Below are 27,994 nucleotides of genomic sequence, written 5' to 3'. Positions count from 1 at the left end.
ACTGTGAAACAACAGATTCTAACTGTCTTCTATACACTGTGAAACAACAGATTCTAACTGTCTTCTATACACTGTGAAACAACAGATTCTAACTGTCTTCTATACACTGTGAAACAACAGATTCTGTCTTCTGTACACTGGGAAACAACAGATTCTGTCTTCTGTACACTGTGAAACAACAGATTCTGTCTTCTATACACTGGGAAACAACAGATTCTGTCTTCTATACACTGGGAAACAACAGATTCTAACTGTGTCTTCTATACACTGTGAAACAACAGATTCTAACTGTCTTCTATACACTGTGAAACAACAGATTCTAACTGTGTCTTCTATACACTGTGAAACAACAGATTCTGTCTTCTATACACTGTGAAACAACAGATTCTGTCTTCTATACACTGTGAAACAACAGATTCTAACTGTCTTCTATACACTGGGAAACAACAGATTCTAACTGTGTCTTCTATACACTGTGAAACAACAGATTCTAACTGTGTCTTCTATACACTGTGAAACAACAGATTCTAACTGTGTCTTCTATACACTGTGAAACAACAGATTCTAACTGTGTCTTCTATACACTGTGAAACAGATTCTAACTGTGTCTTCTATACACTGTGAAACAACAGATTCTAACTGTGTCTTCTATACACTGTGAAACAACAGATTCTAACTGTGACTTCTATACACTGTGAAACAACAGATTCTAACTGTGTCTTCTATACACTGTGAAACAACAGATTCTGTCTTCTATACACTGTGAAACAACAGATTCTAACTGTGTCTTCTATACACTGTGAAACAGATTCTAACTGTGTCTTCTATACACTGTGAAACAACAGATTCTAACTGTGTCTTCTATACACTGTGAAACAACAGATTCTAACTGTGTCTTCTATACACTGTGAAACAACAGATTCTAACTGTGTCTTCTATACACTGTGAAACAACAGATTCTGTCTTCTATACACTGTGAAACAACAGATTCTGTATTCTATACACTGTGAAACAACAGATTCTAACTGTCTTCATGCACTGTGAAACAACAGATTCTGTCTTCTATACACTGTGAAACAACAGATTCTAACTGTCTTCATATACTGTGAAACAACAGATTCTAACTGTGTCTTCTATACACTGGGAAACAACAGATTCTAATTGTGTCTTCTATACACTGGGAAACAACAGATTCTGTCTTCTATACACTGTGAAACAACAGATTCTAACTGTGACTTCTATACACTGTGAAACAGATTCTAACTGTGTCTTCTATACACTGTGAAACAACAGATTCTAACTGTGTCTTCTATACACTGGGAAACAACAGATTCTGTCTTCTATACACTGTGAAACAACAGATTCTAACTGTGACTTCTATACACTGTGAAACAGATTCTAACTGTGTCTTCTATACACTGGGAAACAACAGATTCTAATTGTGTCTTCTATACACTGGGAAACAACAGATTCTAATTGTGTCTTCTATACACTAGGAAACAACAGATTCTGTCTTCTATACACTGTGAAACAACAGATTCTAACTGTGTCTTCTATACACTGTGAAACAACAGATTCTAACTGTGACTTCTATACACTGTGAAACAACAGATTCTAACTGTGACTTCTATACACTGTGAAACAGATTCTAACTGTGTCTTCTATACACTGTGAAACAGATTCTAACTGTGTCTTCTATACACTGTGAAACAACAGATTCTAACTGTGACTTCTATACACTGTGAAACAGATTCTAACTGTGTCTTCTATACACTGTGAAACAACAGATTCTAACTGTGTCTTCTATACACTGGGAAACAACAGATTCTGTCTTCTATACACTGTGAAACAACAGATTCTAACTGTGACTTCTATACACTGTGAAACAACAGATTCTAACTGTGACTTCTATACACTGTGAAACAACAGATTCTAACTGTGTCTTCTATACACTGTGAAACAACAGATTCTAACTGTCGTCTATACACTGTGAAACAACAGATTCTGTCTTCTATACACTGGGAAACAACAGATTCTAACTGTGTCTTCTATACACTGTGAAACAACAGATTCTAACTGTGTCTTCTATACACTGTGAAACAACAGATTCTAACTGTCTTCTATACACTGTGAAACAACAGATTCTAACTGTGTCTTCTATACACTGTGAAACAACAGATTCTGTCTTCTATACACTGTGAAACAACAGATTCTAACTGTCTTCTATACACTGTGAAACAACAGATTCTAACTGTCTTCTATACACTGTGAAACAACAGATTCTAACTGTCTTCTATACACTGTGAAACAACAGATTCTGTCTTCTGTACACTGGGAAACAACAGATTCTGTCTTCTGTACACTGTGAAACAACAGATTCTGTCTTCTATACACTGGGAAACAACAGATTCTAACTGTGTCTTCTATACACTGTGAAACAACAGATTCTAACTGTGTTCTTCTATACACTGTGAAACAACAGATTCTGTCTTCTATACACTGTGAAACAACAGATTCTAACTGTCTTCTATACACTGTGAAACAACAGATTCTGTCTTCTGTACACTGGGAAACAACAGATTCTGTCTTCTGTACACTGTGAAACAACAGATTCTGTCTTCTATACACTGGGAAACAACAGATTCTGTCTTCTATACACTGGGAAACAACAGATTCTAACTGTGTCTTCTATACACTGTGAAACAACAGATTCTAACTGTGTCTTCTATACACTGTGAAACAACAGATTCTAACTGTCTTCTATACACTGTGAAACAACAGATTCTAACTGTGTCTTCTATACACTGTGAAACAACAGATTCTGTCTTCTATACACTGTGAAACAACAGATTCTAACTGTCTTCTATACACTGTGAAACAACAGATTCTAACTGTCTTCTATACACTGTGAAACAACAGATTCTGTCTTCTATACACTGTGAAACAACAGATTCTGTCTTCTATACACTGTGAAACAACAGATTCTAACTGTCTTCTATACACTGTGAAACAACAGATTCTAACTGTCTTCTATACACTGGTAAACAACAGATTCTAACTGTCTTCTATACAGTGTGAAACAACAGATTCTAACTGTCTTCTATACACTGTGAAACAACAGATTCTAACTGTGTCTTCTATACACTGGGAAACAACAGATTCTGTCTTCTATACACTGTGAAACAACAGATTCTAACTGTGACTTCTATACACTGTGAAACAGATTCTAACTGTGTCTTCTATACACTGGGAAACAACAGAATCTAATTGTGTCTTCTATACACTGGGAAACAACAGATTCTAATTGTGTCTTCTATACACTAGGAAACAACAGATTCTGTCTTCTATACACTGTGAAACAACAGATTCTAACGGTGTCTTCTATACACTGTGAAACAACAGATTCTAACTGTGACTTCTATACACTGTGAAACAACAGATTCTAACTGTGACTTCTATACACTGTGAAACAACAGATTCTAACTGTGTCTTCTATACACTGGGAAACAACAGATTCTAATTGTGTCTTCTATACACTGGGAAACAACAGATTCTAACTGTGACTTCTATACACTGTGAAACAGATTCTAACTGTGTCTTCTATACACTGTGAAACAACAGATTCTAACTGTGTCTTCTATACACTGGGAAACAACAGATTCTGTCTTCTATACACTGTGAAACAACAGATTCTAACTGTGACTTCTATACACTGTGAAACAACAGATTCTAACTGTGACTTCTATACACTGTGAAACAACAGATTCTAACTGTGTCTTCTATACACTGTGAAACAACAGATTCTAACTGTCGTCTATACACTGTGAAACAACAGATTCTGTCTTCTATACACTGGGAAACAACAGATTCTAACTGTGTCTTCTATACACTGTGAAACAACAGATTCTAACTGTGTCTTCTATACACTGTGAAACAACAGATTCTAACTGTGTCTTCTATACACTGGGAAACAACAGATTCTAACTGTGTCTTCTATACACTGTGAAACAACAGATTCTGTCTTCTATACACTGTGAAACAACAGATTCTAACTGTCTTCTATACACTGTGAAACAACAGATTCTAACTGTCTTCTATACACTGTGAAACAACAGATTCTAACTGTCTTCTATACACTGTGAAACAACAGATTCTAACTGTCTTCTATACACTGTGAAACAACACATTCTGTCTTCTATACACTGTGAAACAACAGATTCTGTCTTCTATACACTGTGAAACAACAGATTCTAACTGTCTTCTATACACTGTGAAACAACAGATTCTAACTGTCTTCTATACACTGGTAAACAACAGATTCTAACTGTCTTCTATACACTGGGAAACAACAGATTCTAACTGTGTCTTCTATACACTGGGAAACAACAGATTCTGTCTTCTATACACTGTGAAACAACAGATTCTAACTGTGACTTCTATACACTGTGAAACAGATTCTAACTGTGTCTTCTATACACTGGGAAACAACAGATTCTAATTGTGTCTTCTATACACTGGGAAACAACAGATTCTAATTGTGTCTTCTATACACTAGGAAACAACAGATTCTGTCTTCTATACACTGTGAAACAACAGATTCTAACTGTGTCTTCTATACAACAGATTCTAACTGTGTCTTCTATACACTGTGAAACAACAGATTCTAACTGTGACTTCTATACACTGTGAAACAACAGATTCTAACTGTGTCTTCTATACTTCTATACACTGTGAAACAACAGATTCTAACTGTGACTTCTATACACTGTGAAACAACAGATTCTAACTGTGTCTTCTATACACTGTGAAACAACAGATTCTAACTGTCTTCTATACACTGGGAAACAACAGATTCTAATTGTGTCTTCTATACACTTTCTGTCTTCTATACACTGTGAAACAACAGATTCTAACTGTGACTTCTATACACTGTGAAACAGATTCTAACTGTGTCTTCTATACACTGTGAAACAACAGATTCTAACTGTGTCTTCTATACACTGGGAAACAACAGATTCTGTCTTCTATACACTGTGAAACAACAGATTCTAACTGTGACTTCTATACACTGTGAAACAACAGATTCTAACTGTGTCTTCTATACACTGTGAAACAACAGATTCTAACTGTCGTCTATACACTGTGAAACAACAGATTCTGTCTTCTATACACTGGGAAACAACAGATTCTAACTGTGTCTTCTATACACTGTGAAACAACAGATTCTAACTGTGTCTTCTATACACTGTGAAACAACAGATTCTAACTGTCTTCTATACACTTTGAAACAACAGATTCTAACTGTGTCTTCTATACACTGTGAAACAACAGATTCTCTCTTCTATACACTGTGAAACAACAGATTCTAACGGTCTTCTATACACTGTGAAACAACAGATTCTAACTGTCTTCTGTACACTGGGAAACAACAGATTCTGTCTTCTGTACACTGTGAAACAACAGATTCTGTCTTCTATAGACTGGGAAACAACAGATTCTGTCTTCTATACACTGGGAAACAACAGATTCTAACTGTGTCTTCTATACACTGTGAAACAACAGATTCTAACTGTCTTCTATACACTGTGAAACAACAGATTCTAACTGTGTCTTCTATACACTGTGAAACAACAGATTCTGTCTTCTATACACTGTGAAACAACAGATTCTAACTGTCTTCTATACACTGTGAAACAACAGATTCTAACTGTGTCTTCTATACACTGTGAAACAACAGATTCTAACTGTCTTCTATACACTGGGAAACAACAGATTCTGTCTTCTATACACTGGTAAACAACAGATTCTAACTGTCTTCTATACAGTGTGAAACAACAGATTCTAACTGTCTTCTATACACTGGGAAACAACAGATTCTAACTGTCTTCTATACACTGTGAAACAACAGATTCTAACTGTCTTCTATACACTGTGAAACAACAGATTCTAACTGTCTTCTATACACTGTGAAACAACAGATTCTAACTGTCTTCTATACACTGGGAAACAACAGATTCTAACTGTCTTCTATACACTGGGAAACAACAGATTCTAACTGTCTTCTATACACTGGGAATCAACAGATTCTAACTGTGTCTTCTATACACTGTGAATCAACAGATTCTAACTGTGTTTTCTATACACTGTGAAACAACAGATTCTAACTGTGTCTTCTATACACTGGGAATCAACAGATTCTAACTGTGACTTCTATACACTGTGAAACAACAGATTCTAACTGTCGTCTATACACTGTGAAACAACAGATTCTGTCTTCTATACACTGGGAAACAACAGATTCTAACTGTGTCTTCTATACACTGTGAAACAACAGATTCTAACTGTGTCTTCTATACACTGTGAAACAACAGATTCTAACTGTCTTCTATACACTGTGAAACAACAGATTCTAACTGTGTCTTCTATACACTGTGAAACAACAGATTCTGTCTTCTATACACTGTGAAACAACAGATTCTAACTGTCGTCTATACACTGTGAAACAACAGATTCTGTCTTCTATACACTGGGAAACAACAGATTCTAACTGTGTCTTCTATACACTGTGAAACAACAGATTCTAACTGTGTCTTCTATACACTGTGAAACAACAGATTCTAACTGTGTCTTCTATACACTGTGAAACAACAGATTCTAACTGTGTCTTATATACACTGTGAAACAACAGATTCTAACACTGTGAAACAACAGATTCTAACTGTCGTCTATACACTGTGAAACAACAGATTCTGTCTTCTATACACTGGGAAACAACAGATTCTAACTGTGTCTTCTATACACTGTGAAACAACAGATTCTAACTGTGTCTTCTATACACTGTGAAACAACAGATTCTAACTGTGTCTTCTATACACTGTGAAACAACAGATTCTAACTGTCTTCTATACACTGTGAAACAACAGATTCTAACTGTGTCTTCTATACACTGTGAAACAACAGATTCTGTCTTCTATACACTGTGAAACAACAGATTCTAACTGTCTTCTATACACTGTGAAACAACAGATTCTAACTGTCTTCTATACACTGGGAAACAACAGATTCTGTCTTCTATACACTGTGAAACAACAGATTCTAACTGTCTTCTATACACTGTGAAACAACAGATTCTAACTGTGTCTTCTATACACTGTGAAACAACAGATTCTAACTGTCTTCTATACACTGGGAAACAACAGATTCTGTCTTCTATACACTGTGAAACAACAGATTCTAACTGTCTTCTATACACTGGGAAACAACAGATTCTGTCTTCTATACACTGCGAAACAACAGATTCTGTCTTCTATACACTGGGAAACAACAGATTCTAATTCAGTACTCTCTAAAACAAGCCTATTTGGGATGTAATGAATAACATGATCTGTGTCCCAAATGGCACCCTTTTCCCTTCATGGCTTCCTATGGGCCCTGGTCAATAGTAGTGCATTCTTAGGGTACCAGCTGTGAGACATCCCTTGTTGCAGAGTCAGTGTATTCTGAATGTCTAAATGAGAAGAGCAACACCTGCATGCAAACAAATATTCCCAATAGTCAATGTGGCGGCAATAAGATGTTTCAAGAGCTGTTTTTAAACTCAAAACCATTTCCAGACAGAATGTCTCCTGTCAGCTCTTAAGCATCATTAGTAAGCTGGCAACAGAATGTCTGTATTTCTCTCTCTCTCTCTCTCTCTCTCACTCACCACAGACACACACAAACACACACAGGCAGATAAACTTTACACACACACACACATACACACACACTTGTGCCTCGATTCCATTTGTCGCTGGCAAATTGCACCACAGCATCTAATTCAGGCCCTTAATTTCAGAAGCCTCGGAGTGATTTCCTGCTAAGTTATTTTCTGGAGCATCCAACCCTGACATTTCCTATTTACCCAGAGAGAAACAAACTGTTTTTCTTCTCCTGCCATGAGAAGTATACAGCTCTCTCTCTCTGAGGAGACGTGATGAGGAGGAGGAGGCCACTTTAGACTGCAGAGGACCAGTTGGGTTTGAGTCCACAGACAGAAAGATCTTAGGAAATTGACAGCTCATCTCTGTTTGTCTCTTTTTGCTTTCTCTCTCTGTAAGTTCATCACAACAGTCCTCATTTCTTGTCTCAAATAAATTATGGAATATCTAAGAGAAAGAATGAGAAAGAGAAACTACTTCCTCCTTTCCTGCCTCAAATCAATTCCTGAATGTCAGAGAGAGAGAGAGAGATGGAAACACTTGTGTTAACAACATGAAAGCGTCCCCTAGCAGTGTACATAGACTGGTGCTGTTCTGAACTTAGTGGCCCTGGCCGTCACAGCCTATAAGAGCCTAGCGTCTGACAACAGACCTAATGTGAGTAACTAGAATACATGACGGCCAGAGCGCCAGTGTGTGTATGCCTGTGTGTTTGTGTCCAGATCAAAAACACCTGTCACTAGGAATAAAGAGCTTCCACTGAGGAAAACAAACTACTTCAAAACCCCATTATGTCAAGTGTTGCTTAGTGTCCTCTCAAAGAGACACTTGCAGTGAATATTCTCTCTCTCTCCCCAGAAGAGAGGGGAGTAGAGGAGATTAGGAGGTAGAGGTGTAGGGAAGGAGGAGGGGTGAGCACACAGAGGGTCACCTGGACTAAGATGGATAATACTTGGACAGGAAAACTCCAGAGGATATTTGAACTTCTGAAGAATGTGCAACAATACATCCAGCCAAGCCGGCTCCTAGTTTCCAGCACAGTCACACACTCTGCTGTTGAACCACCTCTACAGAACTCTGCATCACCGGTCGGGAAGAAACATTATTATGAAAACAGAACCGCTTATTTATTTACTTCACATCAGGGCCAGAGGTTCAGAGTGTGTGTGTCTGATGTGTGTGTTTGGAAGTGTGTCTGTGCACTTGTACGTGCGTGTGTGTATGCTTGAAAGTGTGTAAGTGTGTGTGTGCACTTGTACGTGCGCGTGTGTAAGTGTGTGTGTGCACTTGTACATGCGTGTGTGTATGCTTGAAAGTGTGTAAGTGTGTGTGTGTGTGATGCAGATGAGTGGCTAAGGTTTATAATGTGTTGTGGTTCTGCTCTGATGCCCCTGGGTAAACTCCAGCGGTGTTAAAACAGTCGATAGGGAATGGCTTCATTGGTGACTTGGCTGTGTGTGTGTGTGTGTGTGTGTGTGTGTGTGTGTGTGTGTGTGTGTGTGTGTGTGTGTGTGTGTGTGTGATGCAGATGAGTGGCTAAGGTTTATAATGTGTTGTGGTTCTGCTCTGATGCCCCTGGGTAAACTCCAGCGGTGTTAAAACAGTCGATAGGGAATGGCTTCATTGGTGACTTGGCTGCTATGGTGTGTGTGTGTGTGTGTGTGTGTGTGTGTGTGTGTGTGTGTGTGTGATGCAGATGAGTGGCTAAGGTTTATAATGTGTTGTGGTTCTGCTCTGATGCCCCTGGGTAAACTCCAGCAGTGTTAAAACAGTGGATAGGGAATGGCTTCATTGGTGACTTGGCTGCTATGGTGTGTGTGTGTGTGTGTGTGTGTGTGTACGTGTGTGTGTGTGTGTGTGTGTGTGTGTGTGTTCTCTGCCCACACATTCAGAGCTGGCCTAATAGTGGAGTTCTGAGGGAAGCAGCCAGGTCACACAGCAGTGGCTGATGGGATGTAGCAAGGGTGCAAGCGGGCAGCCTGAGGCTTGTAGCCATGGTAACAATACCAATGCACACACGCAAAAGCCCTCCACGGATGACTTCCTAAAGAGAAACAGTCCCAGAAACAGAAGTGGAGGCTAGCCTCTAACATCTCAGTTTATGGTTCCTACCTAGAGCCAGCCAACATGACTAATTATTACAGATGGTTCTGTTTGGCTTGATCAACAACTGAGGCACACAGACACGGGGCAGTGTGTGAGGTGTGGGTCTGTCATGGCTCCAAAGTCATCTCCTTCTGCACTCCTGCAGGCTAAAGGACAGTCAGGAAGCCCGTTGGAACATAGACCACACTACCATGCAGCTGCTACAACACTGTTGGAGCTGTTAGAATACACACTCTCCATTACAATGCTGCCATTCCCTTTAATCCAGATACACTGTATGACCACCAGTATGTGGACACCTGCTCGTTGAACATCTCATTCCCTTTAATCCAGATACACTGTATGACCACCAGTATGTGGACACCTGCTCGTTGAACATCATTCCCTTTAATCCAGATACACTGCATGACCACCAGTATGTGGACACCTGCTCGTTGAACATCATTCCCTTTAATCCAGATACACTGTATGACCACCAGTATGTGGACACCTGCTCGTTGAACATCTCATTCCCTTTAATCCAGATACACTGTATGACCACCAGTATGTGGACACCTGCTCGTTGAACATCTCATTCCCTTTAATCCAGATACACTGTATGACCACCAGTATGTGGACACCTGCTCGTTGAACATCATTCCCTTTAATCCAGATACACTGTATGACCACCAGTATGTGGACACCTGCTCGTTGAACATCTCATTCCCTTTAATCCAGATACACTGTATGACCACCAGTATGTGGACACCTGCTCTTTGAACATCTCATTCCCTTTAATCCAGATACATCTCCATTCCCTTTAATCCAGATACACTGTATGACACCAGTATGTGGACACCTTTGAACATCTCATTCCCTTTAATCCAGATACACTGTATGACCACCAGTATGTGGACACCTTCCCTTTAATCCAGCTCCACCAGTTGAACATCTCATTCCCTTTAATCCAGATACACTGTATGACCACCAGTATGTGGACACCTGCTCGTTGAACATCTCATTCCCTTTAATCCAGATACACTGTATGACCACCAGTATGTGGACACCTGCTCTTGAACATCTCATTCCCTTTAATCCAGATACACTGTATGACCACCAGTATGTGGACACCTGCTCGTTGAACATCTCATTCCCTTTAATCCAGATACACTGTATGACCACCAGTATGTGGACACCTGCTCGTTGAACATCTCATTCCCTTTAATCCAGATACACTGCATGACCACCAGTATGTGGACACCTGCTCGTTGAACATCTCATTCCCTTTAATCCAGATACACTGTATGACCACCAGTATGTGGACACCTGCTCTTTGAACATCTCATTCCCTTTAATCCAGATACACTGTATGACCACCAGTATGTGGACACCTGCTAGTTGAACATCATTCCCTTTAATCCAGATACACTGTATGACCACCAGTATGTGGACACCTGCTAGTTGAACATCTCATTCCCTTTAATCCAGATACACTGTATGACCACCAGTATGTGGACACCTGCTCGTTGGACACCTGCTCGTTGAACATCTCATTCCCTTTAATCCAGATACACTGTATGACCACCAGTATGTGGACACCTGCTCTTTGAACATCTCATTCCCTTTAATCCAGATACACTGTATGACCACCAGTATGTGGACACCTGCTCGTTGAACATCTCATTCCCTTTAATCCAGATACACTGTATGACCACCAGTATGTGGACACCTGCTCGTTGAACATCTCATTCCCTTTAATCCAGATACACTGTATGACCACCAGTATGTGGACACCTGCTCGTTGAACATCTCATTCCCTTTAATCCAGATACACTGCATGACCACCAGTATGTGGACACCTGCTCGTTGAACATCTCATTCCCTTTAATCCAGATACACTGTATGACCACCAGTATGTGGACACCTGCTCGTTGAACATCTCATTCCCTTTAATCCAGATACACTGTATGACCACCAGTATGTGGACACCTGCTCTTTGAACATCTCATTCCCTTTAATCCAGATACACTGTATGACCACCAGTATGTGGACACCTGCTCGGAACATCTCATTCCCTTTAATCCAGATACACTGTATGACCACCAGTATGTGGACACCTGCTCGAAACATCTCATTCCCTTTAATCCAGATACACTGTATGACCACCAGTATGTGGACACCTGCTCGTTGAACATCTCATTCCCTTTAATCCAGATACACTGTATGACCACCAGTATGTGGACACCTGCTCGTTGAACATCTCATTCCCTTTAATCCAGATACACTGTATGACCACCAGTATGTGGACACCTGCTCGTTGAACATCTCCCCTTTAATCCAGATACACTGTATGACCACCAGTATGTGGACACCTGGACACCTGCTGTATGACCACCAGTATGAACATCTCATTCCCTTTAATCCAGATACACTGTATGACCACCAGTATGTGGACACCTGCTCGTTGAACATCTCATTCCCTTTAATCCAGATACACTGTATGACCACCAGTATGTGGACACCTGCTCGTTGAACATCTCATTCCCTTTAATCCAGATACACTGCATGACCACCAGTATGTGGACACCTGCTCGTTGAACATCTCATTCCCTTTAATCCAGATACACTGTATGACCACCAGTATGTGGACACCTGCTCGTTGAACATCTCATTCCCTTTAATCCAGATACACTGTATGACCACCAGTATGTGGACACCTGCTCTTTGAACATCTCATTCCCTTTAATCCAGATACACTGTATGACCACCAGTATGTGGACACCTGCTCGTTGAACATCTCATTCCCTTTAATCCAGATACACTGTATGACCACCAGTATGTGGACACCTGCTCGTTGAACATCTCATTCCCTTTAATCCAGATACACTGTATGACCACCAGTATGTGGACACCTGCTCATCTCATTGAACATCTCATTCCCTTTAATCCAGATACACTGCATGACCACCAGTATGTGGACACCTGCTCGTTGAACATCTCATTCCCTTTAATCCAGATACACTGTATGACCACCAGTATGTGGACACCTGCTCGTTGAACATCTCATTCCCTTTAATCCAGATACACTGTATGACCACCAGTATGTGGACACCTGCTCGTTGAACATCTCATTCCCTTTAATCCAGATACACTGTATGACCACCAGTATGTGGACACCTGCTCGTTGAACATCTCATTCCCTTTAATCCAGATACACTGTATGACCACCAGTATGTGGACACCTGCTCGTTGAACATCATTCCCTTTAATCCAGATACACTGTATGACCACCAGTATGTGGACACCTGCTCGTTGAACATCTCATTCCCTTTAATCCAGATACACTGTATGACCACCAGTATGTGGACACCTGCTCGTTGAACATCATTCCCTTTAATCCAGATACACTGTATGACCACCAGTATGTGGACACCTGCTCGTTGAACATCTCATTCCCTTGAATCCAGATACACTGTATGACCACCAGTATGTGGACACCTGCTCTTTGAACATCTCATTCCCTTTAATCCAGATACACTGTATGACCACCAGTATGTGGACACCTGCTTGTTGAACATCTCATTCCAGAATCATGGGCTTTAGTATGGAGTTGGTCCCCACTTTGCTGCTATAACAGCCTCCACTCTTCTGGGAAGGCTTTCCACTAGATGTTGGAACATTGCTGCGGGGACTTGCTTCCATTCAGCCACAAGAGCGTTAGTGAGGTCAGGCACAGATGTTGGGAGATTAGGCCTGGCTTGCAGTCAGCATTCCAATTCAGCCTAATGGTTTTCAATGGGGTTGAGGTTAGGGCTCTGTGCAGGCCAGTCAAGTTCTTCCACACCGATCTCGACAAACCATTTCTATATGGACCTGGCTTTATGCATGGGGGTATTGTCATGCTGAAACAGCAAAGGGCCTTCCCCAAACTGTTGCCACAATGTTGGAAGCACAGAATTGTCTAGAATGTCATTGTATGCTGTAGTGTTCATATTTTCCTTCACTGTAACTAAGGGGCCCGAACCATGAAAAACAGGCACTATGCATTCTCCTGGCATCTGCCAAACCCAGAATTGTCCATTGGACTGCCAGATGGTGAAGGGTGATTCATCACTCCAGAAAACGTGTTTCCACTGCTCCAGAGTCCAATGGCGGTGAGCTTTACTCCACTCCAGCCGACGCTTGGCATTGTGCATGGTGATCTTAGGCTTGTGTGGGGCTGCTCGCCATAGAAATCTCATGAAGCTCCTCACAAACAGTTCTTGTGCTGACGTTTCTTGCAGAGGCAGTTTGGAACTCGGTAGTGAGTGTTGCCACCGAGGACAGACGATTTAGCAGGGCAGAAATTGTACAAATGGACTGCTTGGGAAGGTGGCATCCTATGACGGTGCCACATTGAAAGTCACTGAGCTCTTCAGTACAGGCCATTATACTGACAATGTTTGTCTGTGGAGATTGCATGGCTGTGTGTTCGATTGTACACCTGTCAGCAACGGGTGTGGCTGAAATAGCCTAATCTACTAATTTGAAGGGGTGTGCATACATTGTTGTATGCATATTGTAGGTGCAGATTCACCATGCATGGTATGGTATTGTCATTGTCCAAGGCCCACAGTGTGTACTGCAGCCAGCTCTGAAATAACAGGGCTTTCTCCGCTGGCTTCCCCCACAACTACATCTTATTTGATTTATTTGGTCCAGTAGTAGTCGCTACCACAGTAGTGACATACGGCCTGCACTCTGTGTGTGTGTGTGTGTGTGGTTATATATGGGCTGTATACATAGATATATGCCCAGCTAGTTCTCCAGAAATGATTGATTGTGTAACCTATTGTTGGTGAAGAGATATCCTATACGAGAGGGGGTATAACCCAGGAGAGTAAAGACATTGTCCAGATCCCTATATTCTTTCCCTAATATATGAAGTGTGCACGCATTCACTTCCCCCTCAAGAATGTTAAAGCATTGGGCTACGTCCCAAATGGCATCCTACTCCCTACATAGAGCAGTGGTTTTGACCAGGGCCCATAGGAAAGAAATATGGCAGTCGCTCGACATCAATCAAACACTCTTAAATCTTGGAGGGGAAGTGAACGAGGGCACACCAGAGATGACAGAGAAGAAACAGAGTGGTGTCTCTCACAGACAATACATTTACTACAGAGTAACACTCAGTTACACCAACAACCAGACGGTCTGTCTCATAACCCTGTGTGTGTGTATGTGTGTCGCTGGGTGAGACTGGCTCAGGTACCCCAGTGGTCAGATGCTGAGCTTCACAACTGTTGTAGAGGGTTGATGAATGAGATGAGATATTTTATGGAGCCTATAAATCTACCAACCCAGTCTGTAGTCAGCCAGGTTTCCACTGCCCCTCAGGCTCTCACCTCAGCTAGAGAGAACACTCCACACACAGGGATACACACACAGGGACACACACACACACACACACACAGGGACACACACACACACACACAGGGACACACACACACACACACACACACACACACACACACACACACACACACACACACACACACATACACACACACACAGGAATCTGATCTCCAGAAACATTATGTTACTACCTTCCTTAAGTCATTATAATGTCTGAGGAAATTGAGAAAATGATGTTTCAGAGCATGTTTCCACACAGACACACAAACGGGTGGAGGAGAGAGCAGAACAATCACAATCTAGCAATCTAAAACAAACGGAATAACAGAACTCTTCCAGTGTTTCCCCAGTTCTCTGGAGTGTGAGTGGGATGTTAGTGTTGGAAGCATCAGGATCAAGTTTAAAGTCAATGTTGTTGGTCCTGGGATATGAGGGTTGCACCCATTCTCCGATTCTTCAACCTCTAAAAGGCCTTTCCTTTTCCTCTCTGGCCTCTATCTAGGCACGGTGACAAAATCAACAGTGACGCTACCGCCCCCTACTGACCAGGACCCGGTAGTGCAGGTGAAAAACCATGCAGGTAAAGCAGTCACGCGCACTGAACACGTGTACGTAAACACAAACACACTCAGGCGTGCACATACACACAAAAACATGCACACGCATCCACCAACTCACACGTGCACAAACACACATACACTCTACAATACAGTATCTGCTAGAGGGGATAACTGGGCCTGCACCAGCCAGAGATGATAACTGGGCCTGCACCAGCCAGAGGGGATAACTGGGCCTGCACCAGACAGAGGGGATAACTGGGCCTGCACCAGCCAGAGGGGATAACTGGGCCTGCACCAGCCAGAGGGGATAACTGGGCCTGCACCAGCCAGAGGGGATAACTGGGCCTGCACCAGCCAGAGGGGATAACTGGGCCTGCACCAGCCAGAGGGGATAACTGGGCCTGCACCAGCCAGAGGGGATAACTGGGCCTGCACCAGCCAGAGGGGATAACTGGGCCTGCTACAGCAGTGTTTCCCAAACAGACAAAATATGGCATCATTGGTAAGGGCATTGAGTAACATAAATGCTAATGCTAACTGCTCTAATTTAGTGTAAAAGGTGCAGAAACACTATGCAGGAAATAAAAAGGTGACTATTATAACTGGTCACTCTAGTCCTTCTAGGCTGATGGCTAAAGGCTGATGGCTAAAGGCTGATGGATAAACACTGATGGCTAAAGGCTGATGGCTAAAGGCTGATGGCTAAAGGCTGATGGCTAAAGGCTGATGGCTAAAGGCTGATGGCTAAAGGCTGATGGCTAAAGGCTGATGGCTAAAGGCTGTGGCTAAAGGCTGATGGCTAAAGGCTGTGGCTAAAGGCTGTGGCTAAAGGCTGATGGCTAAAGGCTGATGGCTAAAGGCTGATGGCTAAAGGCTGTGGCTAAAGGCTGATGGCTAAAGGCTGATGGCTAAAGGCTGTGGCTAAAGACATATGCACATCATTGTGGACCAGAAGAAAACTGAAGGCTTTTAAGACTGGAGGCCTGGTCACAGCACAAATTCAATGGGGACATTATGTATCGAGCGTCTCAGAGCAGGAGTGCTGACTTAGGATCAGTTTTGCCTTTTAGATCACAATGAATAAAAACACATGGATAGAGGAATCTGATCCTCGATCAGTACTCCCAGTTCTGGCTATCCTCCATTGTAGCCCAGAGTCCAACCAACAGGTTTGTGGAACCTGAGGGACCAAAACAAACACAACCTGGAACCTGTCTTCCTACAAAACACAGAACGGAAAATGGGCCAAGTTCCACACACACACATACTTTCCTTAAATGTTTCATTTAACACCTTATTAACATGGCGTGAATCAATAAAACACTGTTAATATTATCCTCCATACTGAACCTTTAACAGCTGGTAGTAAAACACACTGCTACCATTCCAACGCCATGTACTGTCAATATTATGACTGACTGACTGGGGCAGCAGACCTGCATGCTGGCACACTGGTGTTAATAGTCAGTCAGTGTGTCCCGGTGGCACGAGCACTGTGTGTGCAGGTGTGTGTGTGACTGTGTGTTCACAACCAGAGCAATGAGTGAAGTGTCAGTGGTGTGTGTCGGGTCCTTCCAGTCCAGACACATTCAGAGAGAACAACACTCAAAGATGTTAAAAAGCAGCCAGGAGTTTCACAGTATTTCTATTGAGGATTTCCTTTGGACATAGAAACACATTCTAAAGAAGACATCTTTCCAACTCATCATCAAGCTTTGATCATTTGAAATCTGCTGTTTTTATTTTTTTATTTTACCTTTATTTTACTTGGCGAGTCAGTTAAGAACAAATTCTTATTTTCAATGACGGCCTGGGAACAGTGGGTTAACTGCCTGTTCAGGGGCAGAACGACAGATTTGTACCTTGTCAGCTCGGGGATTCGAACTTGCAACCTTTCGGTTTCTAGTCCAACACTCTAACCACTAGGCTACCCTGCCGCCCCAGTGTGTAGTGCTTGGGCAAAAAAAAATAAAAAGTGCACCCAGGACCGAGTTTGGGAAACCCTGGTCGAGAACATTCCGCTGGTCCATTTCTGTCCCAGGACGTGAAACATGTGTCAACAATTTACACTCAGTGTCTATCTCTGTGTGAGTGTGTGCGCGTCGGTCCGTGTGTGCGCGCCGGTCAGTGTGCGCGTCGGTCCGTGTGTGAGCGTCGGTCCGTGTGTGCGCGTCGGTCTGTGTGTGCGCTTCGGTCCGTGTGTGCGCGTCGGTCCGTGTGTGAGCGTCGGTCCGTGTGTGCGCGCCGGTCAGTGTGCGCGTCGGTCCGTGTGTGAGCGTCGGTCCGTGTGTGCGCTTCGGTCCGTGTGTGGCGTCGGTCCGTGTGTGCGCGTCGTCAAGTCAGTGTGCGCTTCAAATGTGTGTATTCGGTCCGTGTGCGCGCCGGTCCGTGTGCGCGCGTTTCGGTCCGTGTGCGCGCGGTCCGTGTGCGCGTCGGTCCGTGTGCGCGCGTCGGTCCGTGTGCGCGCGTCGGTCCGTGTGCGCGCGTCGGTCCGTGTGCGCGCGCCGGTGTGCGCGTCGGTCCGTGTGTGCGCGTCGGTCCGTGTGTGCGCGTCGGTCCGTGTGTGCGCGTCGGTCCGTGTGCGCGTCGGTCCGTGTGTGCGCGTCGGTCCGTGTGCGCGCGTCGGTCCGTGTGTGCGTCGGTCCGTGTGTGCGTCGGTCCGTGTGTGCGTCCACCTACTTGACGTTGGTGTTGGTACAGATGATGTACTCGATCTCATCGGAGTAGGGGTTCTGGAAGGTGAAGGAGCTGGTGCGGATTAACATCCACTCTCTGTTCTTCATACGAAACCTGTACATCACAGACAACACCTGGCCTTTCAACTTTACCACCTGGACAGGGAGGGAAGGAGAGAGGGAAGGAGAGAGGGAAGGAGAGAGGGAGGACAAAGGTTACATAAGACACATCACAGACAATCTGACCACCTAGAATGGAGGGAAGGGGAGCCTTGCGTGTGTGTTTGTGGAGGGGTCAACACATATTGCAGAGAGATGGAGAGAAACAGAGAAGAGAGAGAAATGTTCTTACAAAGAAGAAAAAGGAGTCATTTGAGGCAGGATGGAGTTGGGAGAACTCAACAAAAAAGGCTGATTCATTTCTTATTGGTCAGCTTTAATCCATCAGCGTCAAACTGACGTCTTCCTGGAGAGTTTCTCCATCCTGGGTGTGGAGCTTGGAAATCAGGTGGACTTCAGAAGATTTTAGGTTTTCGGTTCCACCCAGTCTAATCTCCCCACCCATACCTCTCCTACCATACCATTCTGAACGAACACACACCCCTACCTGTGTCTCTCTGATACTCCCTCCATAAGCATACCAGTGAACCTCACCTGTCAATCTGTCTAATGGATGTGCTGCTTTGCATCTAAATGCAAAATGTCTTTCAGTTAGGGGATCTGAAATGGCCATTCATAATGAGAGCTCTGTGGACAATCTCAGAGACATGGAAGAGTGCTTTTCCTTTCACACAGAGGGCACCACCAGCTAAACAACAGCGGGAGAAGAAATGTCATCTAATTTTGAGAAAAAGGCACAATGTCCTTATTGACTTGAGCAAATGTGGATTAGCCGCGTTTCGACCGCACCTTTTATTCAGAGCATATCTCATTGTTTAAACATGGGCTAGGGAGGGAGTGAGCATCCTATTGGTCAGAATGTATGACCTGTGACCTCGGTAACAGGAAGAGACAGTGGAGCAGTCTGTCGTTCCTGGCAGCAAATTCCCTATGTACTGCACCACTGCTGTCCTGAGCCTGGGGCTAAGCAGTACACTGTGTATGGAACTGAAAGTGATGTGAGATTCACCTACAGAGACACTGGAAGGTGTGTGTCCGTGCTGGTTTGTATCTCTGTTTTTGTGCGTGTGTGTGTTTGTGTCTTCTAGGTCATGATTACCTGTATGAGAGATTATCCCAGGAAGTGAAAGGCCAGGGCAGGACGCGGCTAAAGCCCAGAGGGTGCGCCCCAAATGGCACTATATTCCCTACATAATGCACTACCTCAGACCAGAGCACGTAGTGCACTATAAAGGGAACAGGGCTCCATCTGGGACGCAGCTGGTAAGGCGGACCAACAATTATCCCAATACTGCTACTCTACTGTCAGCGACTGACGCTGGGCTGATAACTACATAGAGAGAGACAGGAGAGAGAGAGGAGGTGAGGGGAAGGGAGAGAAAGAGCAGGAGAGAGGGGAGAGAGACAGGAGGTGAGGGGAACGGAGAGAAAGAGCAGGAGAGAGAGAGAGAGAGAGGAGGTGAGGGGAAGGGAGAGAAAGAGAGCAGGAGAGAGAGAGAGAGAGGAGGTGAGGGGAAGGGAGAGAGAGAGAGCAGGAGAGAGGGGAGAGAGAGAGAGCAGGAGAGAGGGGAGAGAGAGAGGAGGTGAGGGAACGGAGAGAAAGAGAGCAGGAGAGAGAGAGAGAGAGAGAGGAGGTGAGGGGGGAAGGGAGAGAAAGAGAGCAGGAGAGAGGGAGAGAGAGAGGAGGTGAGGGAAGGGAGAGAGAGAGCAGGAGAGCAGGAGAGGGGGGAGAGAGAGAGAGCAGGAGAGAGGGGAGAGAGAGAGAGAGGAGGTGAGGGGAACAGAGAGAGAAGAGAGAGAGGGAGGTGAGGGGAAGGGAGAGGAGGAGGTGAGGGGAAAGGGAGAGAAAGAGCAGGAGAGGGGGAGAGAGAGAGGAGGTGAGGGGAAGGGAGAGAAAGAGAGCAGGAGAGAGGAGAGAGAGAGAGAGGAGGTGAGGGAAGGGAGAGAGAGAGCAGGAGAGAGGGAGAGAGAGGAGAGGGAGAGAGGAGGAGGGGAGAGAGAGAGGAGGTGTGGGGAAGGGAGAGAAAGAGAGCAGGAGAGAGAGAGAGAGAGAGAGGTGAGGGGAAGGGAGAGAAAGAGAGCAGGAGAGAGAGAGAGAGAGGAGGTGAGGGGAAGGGAGAGAGAGCAGGAGAGGAGGTGAGGGGAGGGAAGGGAGAGGAGAGCAGGGGAGAGAGGAGAGAGGAGGTGAGGGGAACGGAGAGAAAGAGAGCAGGAGAGAGAGAGAGGAGGTGAGGGGAAGGGAGAGAAAGAGCAGGAGAGAGGGGAGAGAGGGAGGTGAGGGGAAGGGAGAGAAAGAGAGCAGGAGAGAGAGAGAGAGAGAGAGTGAGGGGAAGGGAGAGAGAGAGCAGGAGAGGGAGGGAGGGAGAGAGAGCAGGAGAGAGGGAGAGAGAGAGAGGGAGGTGAGGGGAAGGGAGAGAAGAGAGCAGGAGAGAGACAAAAAGCAGGAGAGAGAGAGAGGAGGAGGTGAGGGGAAGGGAGAGAAAGAGAGCAGGAGAGAGAGAGAGAGAGAGGTGAGGGGAAGGGAGAGAGAGAGAGCAGGAGAGAGGAGAGAGAGAGCAGGAGAGGGGGAGAGAGGAGGGAAGGTGAGGGAGAGCAGGTGGAGGGAGAAAGAGAGCAGGAGAGAGAGAGGAGGTGAGGGGAAGGGAGAGAAAGAGAGCAGGAGAGAGGGAGAGAGAGAGGTGAGGGGAAGGGAGAAAGAGAGCAGGAGAGAGAGAGAGAGGGAGGTGAGGGGAAGGGAGAGAGAGGTGAGAGGGGAGAGAGGAGGGGGGAGAGAGAGAGCAGGAGAGGGGAGAGAGAGAGAGGTGAGGTGAGGGGAGCGGAGAGAGAAGAGCAGGAGAGAGGGGAGGGGAGAGAGGGGAGGTGAGGGAAGGGAAGAGAGAAAGAGAGCAGGAGAGAGAGAGAGAGAGGGGGGTGAGGGGAAGGAGAGAGAGAGCAGGAGAGAGGGAGAGAGAGAGAGAGCAGGAGAGAGGGAGAGAGAGAGAGGAGGTGAGGGGAACAGAGAGAAAGAGAGCAGGAGAGAGAGGAGGTGAGGGGAAGGGAGAGAAAGAGAGCAGGTGAGAGGGGCAGGAGAGAGGAGGTGAGGGGGGAAGGGAGAGAAGGAGAGAGAGAGCAGGAGAGAGGGAGAGAGAGAGAGTGAGGGGAACGGAGAGAAAGAGAGCAGGAGAGAGAGAGAGGTGATGGGAAGGGAGAGAAAGAGAGCAGGAGAGAGGGGAAAGAGAGAGGAGGTGAGGGGAAGGGAGAGAAAGAGAGCAGGAGAGAGGGGAGAGAGAGAGAGAGGAGGTGAGGGGAACGGAGAGAAAGAGAGCAGGAGAGAGAGAGGAGGTGAGGGGAAGGGAGAGAAAGAGCAGGAGAGAGGGGAGAGAGAGAGGAGGTGAGGGGAAGGGAGAGAAAGAGAGCAGGAGAGAGAGAGAGGAGGTGAGGGAAGGGAGAGAGAGAGCAGGAGGAGAGGGGGAGAGAGAGAGCAGGAGAGAGGGAGAGAGAGAGAGGGAGGTGAGGGGAACGGAGAGAAAGAGAGCAGGAGAGAGAGAGGAGGTGAGGGGAAGGGAGAGAAAGAGAGCAGGTGAGAGGGGAGAGAGAGAGGAGGAGGTGAGGGGAAGGGAGAGAAAGAGAGCAGGAGAGAGGGGAGAGAGAGAGTGGAGGTGAGGGGAACGGAGAGAAAGAGCAGGAGAGAGAGAGGAGGTGATGGGAAGGGAGAGAAAGAGAGCAGGAGAGAGGGGAAAGAGAGAGGAGGTGAGGGGAAGGGAGAGAAAGAGAGCAGGAGAGAGGGGAGAGAGAGAGGAGGTGAGGGGAACGGAGAGAAAGAGCAGCAGAGAGGGGAGAGAGAGAGGAGGTGATGGGAAGGGAGAGAAAGAGAGCAGGAGAAAGGGGAGAGGAGGTGAGGGGAAGGGAGAGAAAGAGAACAGGAGAGAGGGGAGAGAGAGAGGAGGTGATGGGAAGGGAGAGAAAGAGAGCAGGAGAGAGAGAGAGGAGGTGAGGGGAAGGGAGAGAAAAAGAATAGGAGAGAGGGAAGAGTAGGTGAGGGGGACGGAGAGAAAGAGAGCAGGAGGGAGAGGAGGTGAGGGGAAGGGAGAGAAAGGGAGCAGGAGAGAGGGGAGAGAGAGAGGGAGCAAGGTATAGATGGTGTGCAAGAGAACGAAGTGCATTTGAGTGAAAAATATTTACAACCCTTATTTCTATCTCTCAATCTTTCATTACCTGAACTGGAGTGGTTCCTACACGCTACGTGTGTGTGTGTGTGTGTGTGTGTGTGTGTGTGTGTGTGTGTGTATGTATGTCATTACCTGCCTCAGAGATTTTAAATGAATTAACAGTCAGTAGGCTGGGAAAACAAAAATGGTTTTCTGCCAAGAAAAACTGTGTTGCACAAAAGTCAATCGCATACAAACCAATCAAAGCTGACACGCCAAAGCTATTGGACTGTCAATACCTGAACACAAAGGTACCAGCGTCTCTCTCTACCTGTCCCTTTACCTGTCCATCTCTCCCTCTCTCTACCTGTCCCTTTACCTGTCCGTCTGTCTCTCTACCTGTCCGTCTCGCTCTCTCTACCTGTCCCATTACCTGTCCGCCTGTCTCTCTACCTGTCCGTATGTCTCACTACCTGCATCTCTCTCGTCCGCTACCCGTGTCTGTCCGTCTCTCTCCTGTCCGTCTGTCTACCCTGTGTCTGTCCGTCTCTCTCGCGCTACCTGTGTCTGTCCGTCTCTCTCGCGCTGTGTCTCCGTCTCTCTCGCGCTACCTGTGTCTGCCCGTCTCTCTCGCGCTACCTGTGTCTGACAGTCTCTCTCGCGCTACCTGTGTCTGTCCGTCTCTCTCGCGCTACCTGTGTCTGTCCGTCTCTCTCGCGCTGTGTCTGTCCGTCTCTCTCGCGCTACCTGTGTCTGCCAGTCTCTCTCGCGCTACCTGTGTCTGTCCGTCTCTCTCGCTACCTGTGTCTGTCCGTCTCTCTCGCGCTGTGTCTGTCCGTCTCTCTCGCGCTACCTGTGTCTGTCCGTCTCTCTCCCTGTGTCTGTCCGTCTCTCGCTACCTGTGTCTGTCCGTCTCTCTCGCTACCTGTGTCTGTCCGTCTCTCTCGCGCTACCTGTGTCTGTCCGTCTCTCTCGCGCTACCTGTGTCTGTCCGTCTCTCTCGCTACCTGTGTCTGTCCGTCTCTCTCGCGTGTCTACCTGTGTCTGTCCGTCTCTCTCGCGCTACCTGTGTCTGTCCGTCTCTCTCGCGCTACCTGTGTCTGTCCGTCTCTCTCGCGCTACCTGTGTCTGTCCGTCTCTCTCGCTACCTGTGTCTGTCCGTCTCTCTCGCGCTACCTGTGTCTGTCCGTCTCTCTCGCGCTACCTGTGTCTGTCTCTCTCGCGCTACCTGTGTCTGTCCGTCTCTCTCGCGCTACCTGTGTCTGTCCGTCTCTCTCGCGCTACCTGTGTCTGTCCGTCTCTCTCGCGCTACCTGTGTCTGTCCGTCTCTCTCGCGCTACCTGTGTCTGTCCGTCTCTCTCGCTACCTGTGTCTGTCCGTCTCTCTCGCTACCTGTGTCTGTCCGTCTCTCTCGCGCTACCTGTGTCTGTCCGTCTCTCGCGCTACCTGTGTCTGTCCGTCTCTCTCGCGCTACCTGTGTCTGTCCGTCTCTCTCGCTACCTGTGTCTGTCCGTCTCTCTCGCTACCTGTGTCTGTCCGTCTCTCTCGCGCTACCTGTGTCTGTCCGTCTCTCTCGCGCTACCTGTGTCTGTCCGTCTCTCTCGCGCTACCTGTGTCTGTCAGTCTCTCTCGCGCTACCTGTGTCTGTCAGTCTCTCTCGCTACCCTGTGTCTGTCCGTCTCTCTCGCGCTACCTGTGTCTGTCAGTCTCTCTCGCGCTACCTGTGTCTGTCAGTCTCTCTCGCGCTACCTGTGTCTGTCCGTCTCTCTCGCTACCTGTGTCTGTCAGTCTCTCTCGCGCTACCTGTGTCTGTCAGTCTCTCTCGCGCTACCTGTGTCTGTCAGTCTCTCTCGCGCTACCTGTGTCTGTCCGTCTCTCTCGCGCTACCTGTGTCTGTCAGTCTCTCGCGCTACCTGTGTCTGTCAGACTCTCACTCGCTACCTGTGTCTGTCAGTCTCTCTCGCTACCTGTGTCTGTCCGTCTCTCTCGCGCTACCTGTGTCTGTCAGTCTCTCTCGCGCTACCTGTGTCTGTCCGTCTCTCTCGCGCTACCTGTGTCTGTCAGTCTCTCTCGCTACCTGTGTCTGTCCGTCTCTCTCGCGCTACCTGTGTCTGTCCGTCTCTCTCGCGCTACCTGTGTCTGTCCGTCTCTCTCGCGCTACCTGTGTCTGTCAGTCTCTCTCGCGCTACCTGTGTCTGTCCGTCTCTCTCGCGCTACCTATGTCGGTCTGGCGCTACCTGTGTGTCTGTCTGGCGCTACCTGTGTGTCTGTCTGGGGCTACCTGTGTGTCTGTCTGGGGCTACCTGTGTGTCTGTCTGGGGCTACCTGTGTGTCTGTCTGTCTGGGGCTACCTGTGTGTCTGTCTGTCTGGTGCTACCTGTGTGTCTGTCTGTCTGGTGCTACCTGTGTGTCTGTCTGTCTGGTGCTACCTGTGTGTCTGTCTGTCTGGTGCTACCTGTGTGTCTGTCTGTCTGGTGCTACCTGTGTGTCTGGTGCTACCTGTGTGTCTGTCTGTCTGGCGCTACCTGTGTGTCTGTCTGTATGTGTGTGTGTGTGTGTGTGTGTCAGAAAGGTAAGTGTGTGTGGGGTTTCTGTTCCCTGGAAGGAATGTAAAATAATATTGCCCTAACAAAACATTCCTCAAGGATAGTCTCTCTCTCACACATACACGTTGATATTTCACCTTTCACCTCATTGCTGGTGTTCAGTACACGGCACTCCCCTGGCAGACACGCTGAACCGCAACGCAGAGGACACACACCTGGGCGCTCAGATAGAAATATATCATGTAGAACAGATCCGTCAGTCCAGTTTATTAGGATTAGGCAATAGGGTTCTCTCTACTCCTTACATTTCTATCCGCGACGTTGTGAACGTTTCATCCTTCTGAACAGGACCCTGCAGTGTGTTCCTGTCAGCTGCTGACAGAGCACATCTTAAACCATTACAGATTGGCCAATAGTATTGGCTTGTCTGCCAGTCCTTGGCATGGCTCCAGGCTTTAGACGAGGCAGACGAAGGCACTGGATTTATGACCATTAATTCCCCAGGTGGGTTATTGAGTGTCTTTTAGAATCTTATTAAGTCCATCGGAAGGTAATGGATGAACAATGTTCTCAATGCTAAATATGATCTTGATGGTTTGGTGGAAACTCCCCCCTGAGAGAGAGCATGTTTCTGATAGCTTCATTTACAGGTTAGTTTCGGGTTGGAAAATTCCAGTAACTTTCCCCAATTTCCCAGGTTCTCCCCATGGGCCCGGGTCAGAAGTAGTGGACATGGACCCTAGTCAGAAGTAGTGGACATGGGCCCTAGTCAGGAGTAGTGGACATGGGTCCGGGTCAGAAGGAGTGGACATGGGCCCGGGTCAGAAGTAGTGGACATGGGCCCGGGTCAGAAGTAGGGGACATGGGCCCGGGTCAGAAGTAGGGGACATGGGCCCGGGTCAGGAGTAGTGGACATGGGTCCGGGTCAGGAGTAGTGAACATGGGCCCTGGTCACGAGTAGTGAACATGGACCCTAGTCAGGAGTAGTGGACATGGGCCCTGGTCAGAAGTAGTGAACATGGACCCTAGTCAGGAGTAGTGAACATGGACCCTGGTCAGAAGTAGTGAACATGGACCCGAGTCAGAAGTAGTGAACATGGACCCTAGTCAGGAGTAGTGGACATGGACCCTAGTCAGGAGTAGTGGACATGGACCCTAGTCAGGAGTAGTGGACATGGGCTCGGGTCAGGAGTAGTGGACATGGGCCCTGGTCAGAAGTAGTGAACATGGACTGACTGATGTGGAGCTACTGTTCTCCATCGTTCTATCAGCAGACAGCCCTCTGACTGATGTGGAGCTACTGTTCTCCCTCATTCTATCAGCAGACAGCGCTCTGACTGATGTGGAGCTACTGTTCTCCATCATTCTATCAGCAGACAGCACTCTGACTGATGTGGAGCTACTGTTCTCCATCATTCTATCAGCAGACAGCACTCTGATGTGGAGCTACTGTTCTCCATCATTCTATCAGCAGACAGCACTCTGATGTGGAGCTACTGTTCTCCCTCATTCTATCAGCAGACAGCGCTCTGACTGATGTGGAGCTACTGTTCTCCATCGTTCTATCAGCAGACAGCCCTCTGACTGATGTGGAGCTACTGTTCTCCATCATTCTATCAGCAGACAGCACTCTGACTGATGTGGAGCTACTGTTCTCCATCATTCTATCAGCAGACAGCACTCTGATGTGGAGCTACTGTTCTCCATCATTCTATCAGCAGACAGCGCTCTGATGTGGAGCTACTGTTCTCCATCATTCTATCAGCAGACAGCGCTCTGACTGATGTGGAGCTACTGTTCTCCATCGTTCTATCAGCAGACAGCCCTCTGACTGATGTGGAGCTACTGTTCTCCATCATTCTATCAGCAGACAGCACTCTGATGTGGAGCTACTGTTCTCCATCATTCTATCAGCAGACAGCGCTCTGATGTGGAGCTACTGTTCTCCATCATTCTATCAGCAGACAGCGCTCTGACTGATGTGGAACTACTGTTCTCCATCGTTCTATCAGCAGACAGCCCTCTGACTGATGTGGAGCTACTGTTCTCCATCATTCTATCAGCAGACAGCGCTCTGACGTGGAGCTACTGTTCTCCATCATTCTATCAGCAGACAGCACTCTGATGTGGAGCTACTGTTCTCCATCATTCTATCAGCAGACAGCGCTCTGATGTGAGCTACTGTTCTCCATCATTCTATCAGCAGACAGCACTCTGACTGATGTGGAGCTACTGTTCTCCATCATTCTATCAGCAGACAGCACTCTGACTGATGTGGAGCTACTGTTCTCCATCATTCTATCAGCAGACAGCACTCTGATGTGGAGCTACTGTTCTCCCTCATTCTATCAGCAGACAGCACTCTGACTGATGTGGAGCTACTGTTCTCCATCATTCTATCAGCAGACAGCACTCTGACTGATGTGGAGCTACTGTTCTCCATCATTCTATCAGCAGACAGCGCTCTGACTGATGTGGAGCTACTGTTCTCCATCGTTCTATCAGCAGACAGCCCTCTGACTGATGTGGAGCTACTCTTCTCCATCATTCTATCAGCAGACAGCACTCTGACTGATGTGGAGCTACTGTTCTCCATCATTCTATCAGCAGACAGCGCTCTGATGTGGAGCTACTGTTCTCCATCATTCTATCAGCAGACAGCGCTCTGACTGATGTGGAGCTACTGTTCTCCATCGTTCTATCAGCAGACAGCCCTCTGACTGATGTGGAGCTACTGTTCTCCATCATTCTATCAGCAGACAGCACTCTGATGTGGAGCTACTG

At 46.4% G+C, this 27,994-nt stretch overlaps 1 protein-coding gene across 1 annotated transcript in view; it reads right to left on the bottom strand.

Annotated features, from left to right (window-relative positions):
• The window catches only part of LOC135530545 (aryl hydrocarbon receptor nuclear translocator 2-like), a 132,922-nt gene that overhangs the window by 37,387 nt on the left and 67,541 nt on the right, over positions 1-27,994 (bottom strand). Inside the window, 1 exon segment of the mRNA XM_064958846.1 lies at positions 18,422-18,573. Within this exon segment, the coding sequence (XP_064814918.1) occupies positions 18,422-18,573 (152 nt within the window).

Source organism: Oncorhynchus masou, unplaced genomic scaffold (assembly GCF_036934945.1).
Source record: "Oncorhynchus masou masou isolate Uvic2021 unplaced genomic scaffold, UVic_Omas_1.1 unplaced_scaffold_1376, whole genome shotgun sequence".
Classification (NCBI taxonomy): Eukaryota; Metazoa; Chordata; class Actinopteri; order Salmoniformes; family Salmonidae; genus Oncorhynchus; species Oncorhynchus masou.
This window is presented reverse-complemented; position numbering and strand designations above follow the sequence as displayed.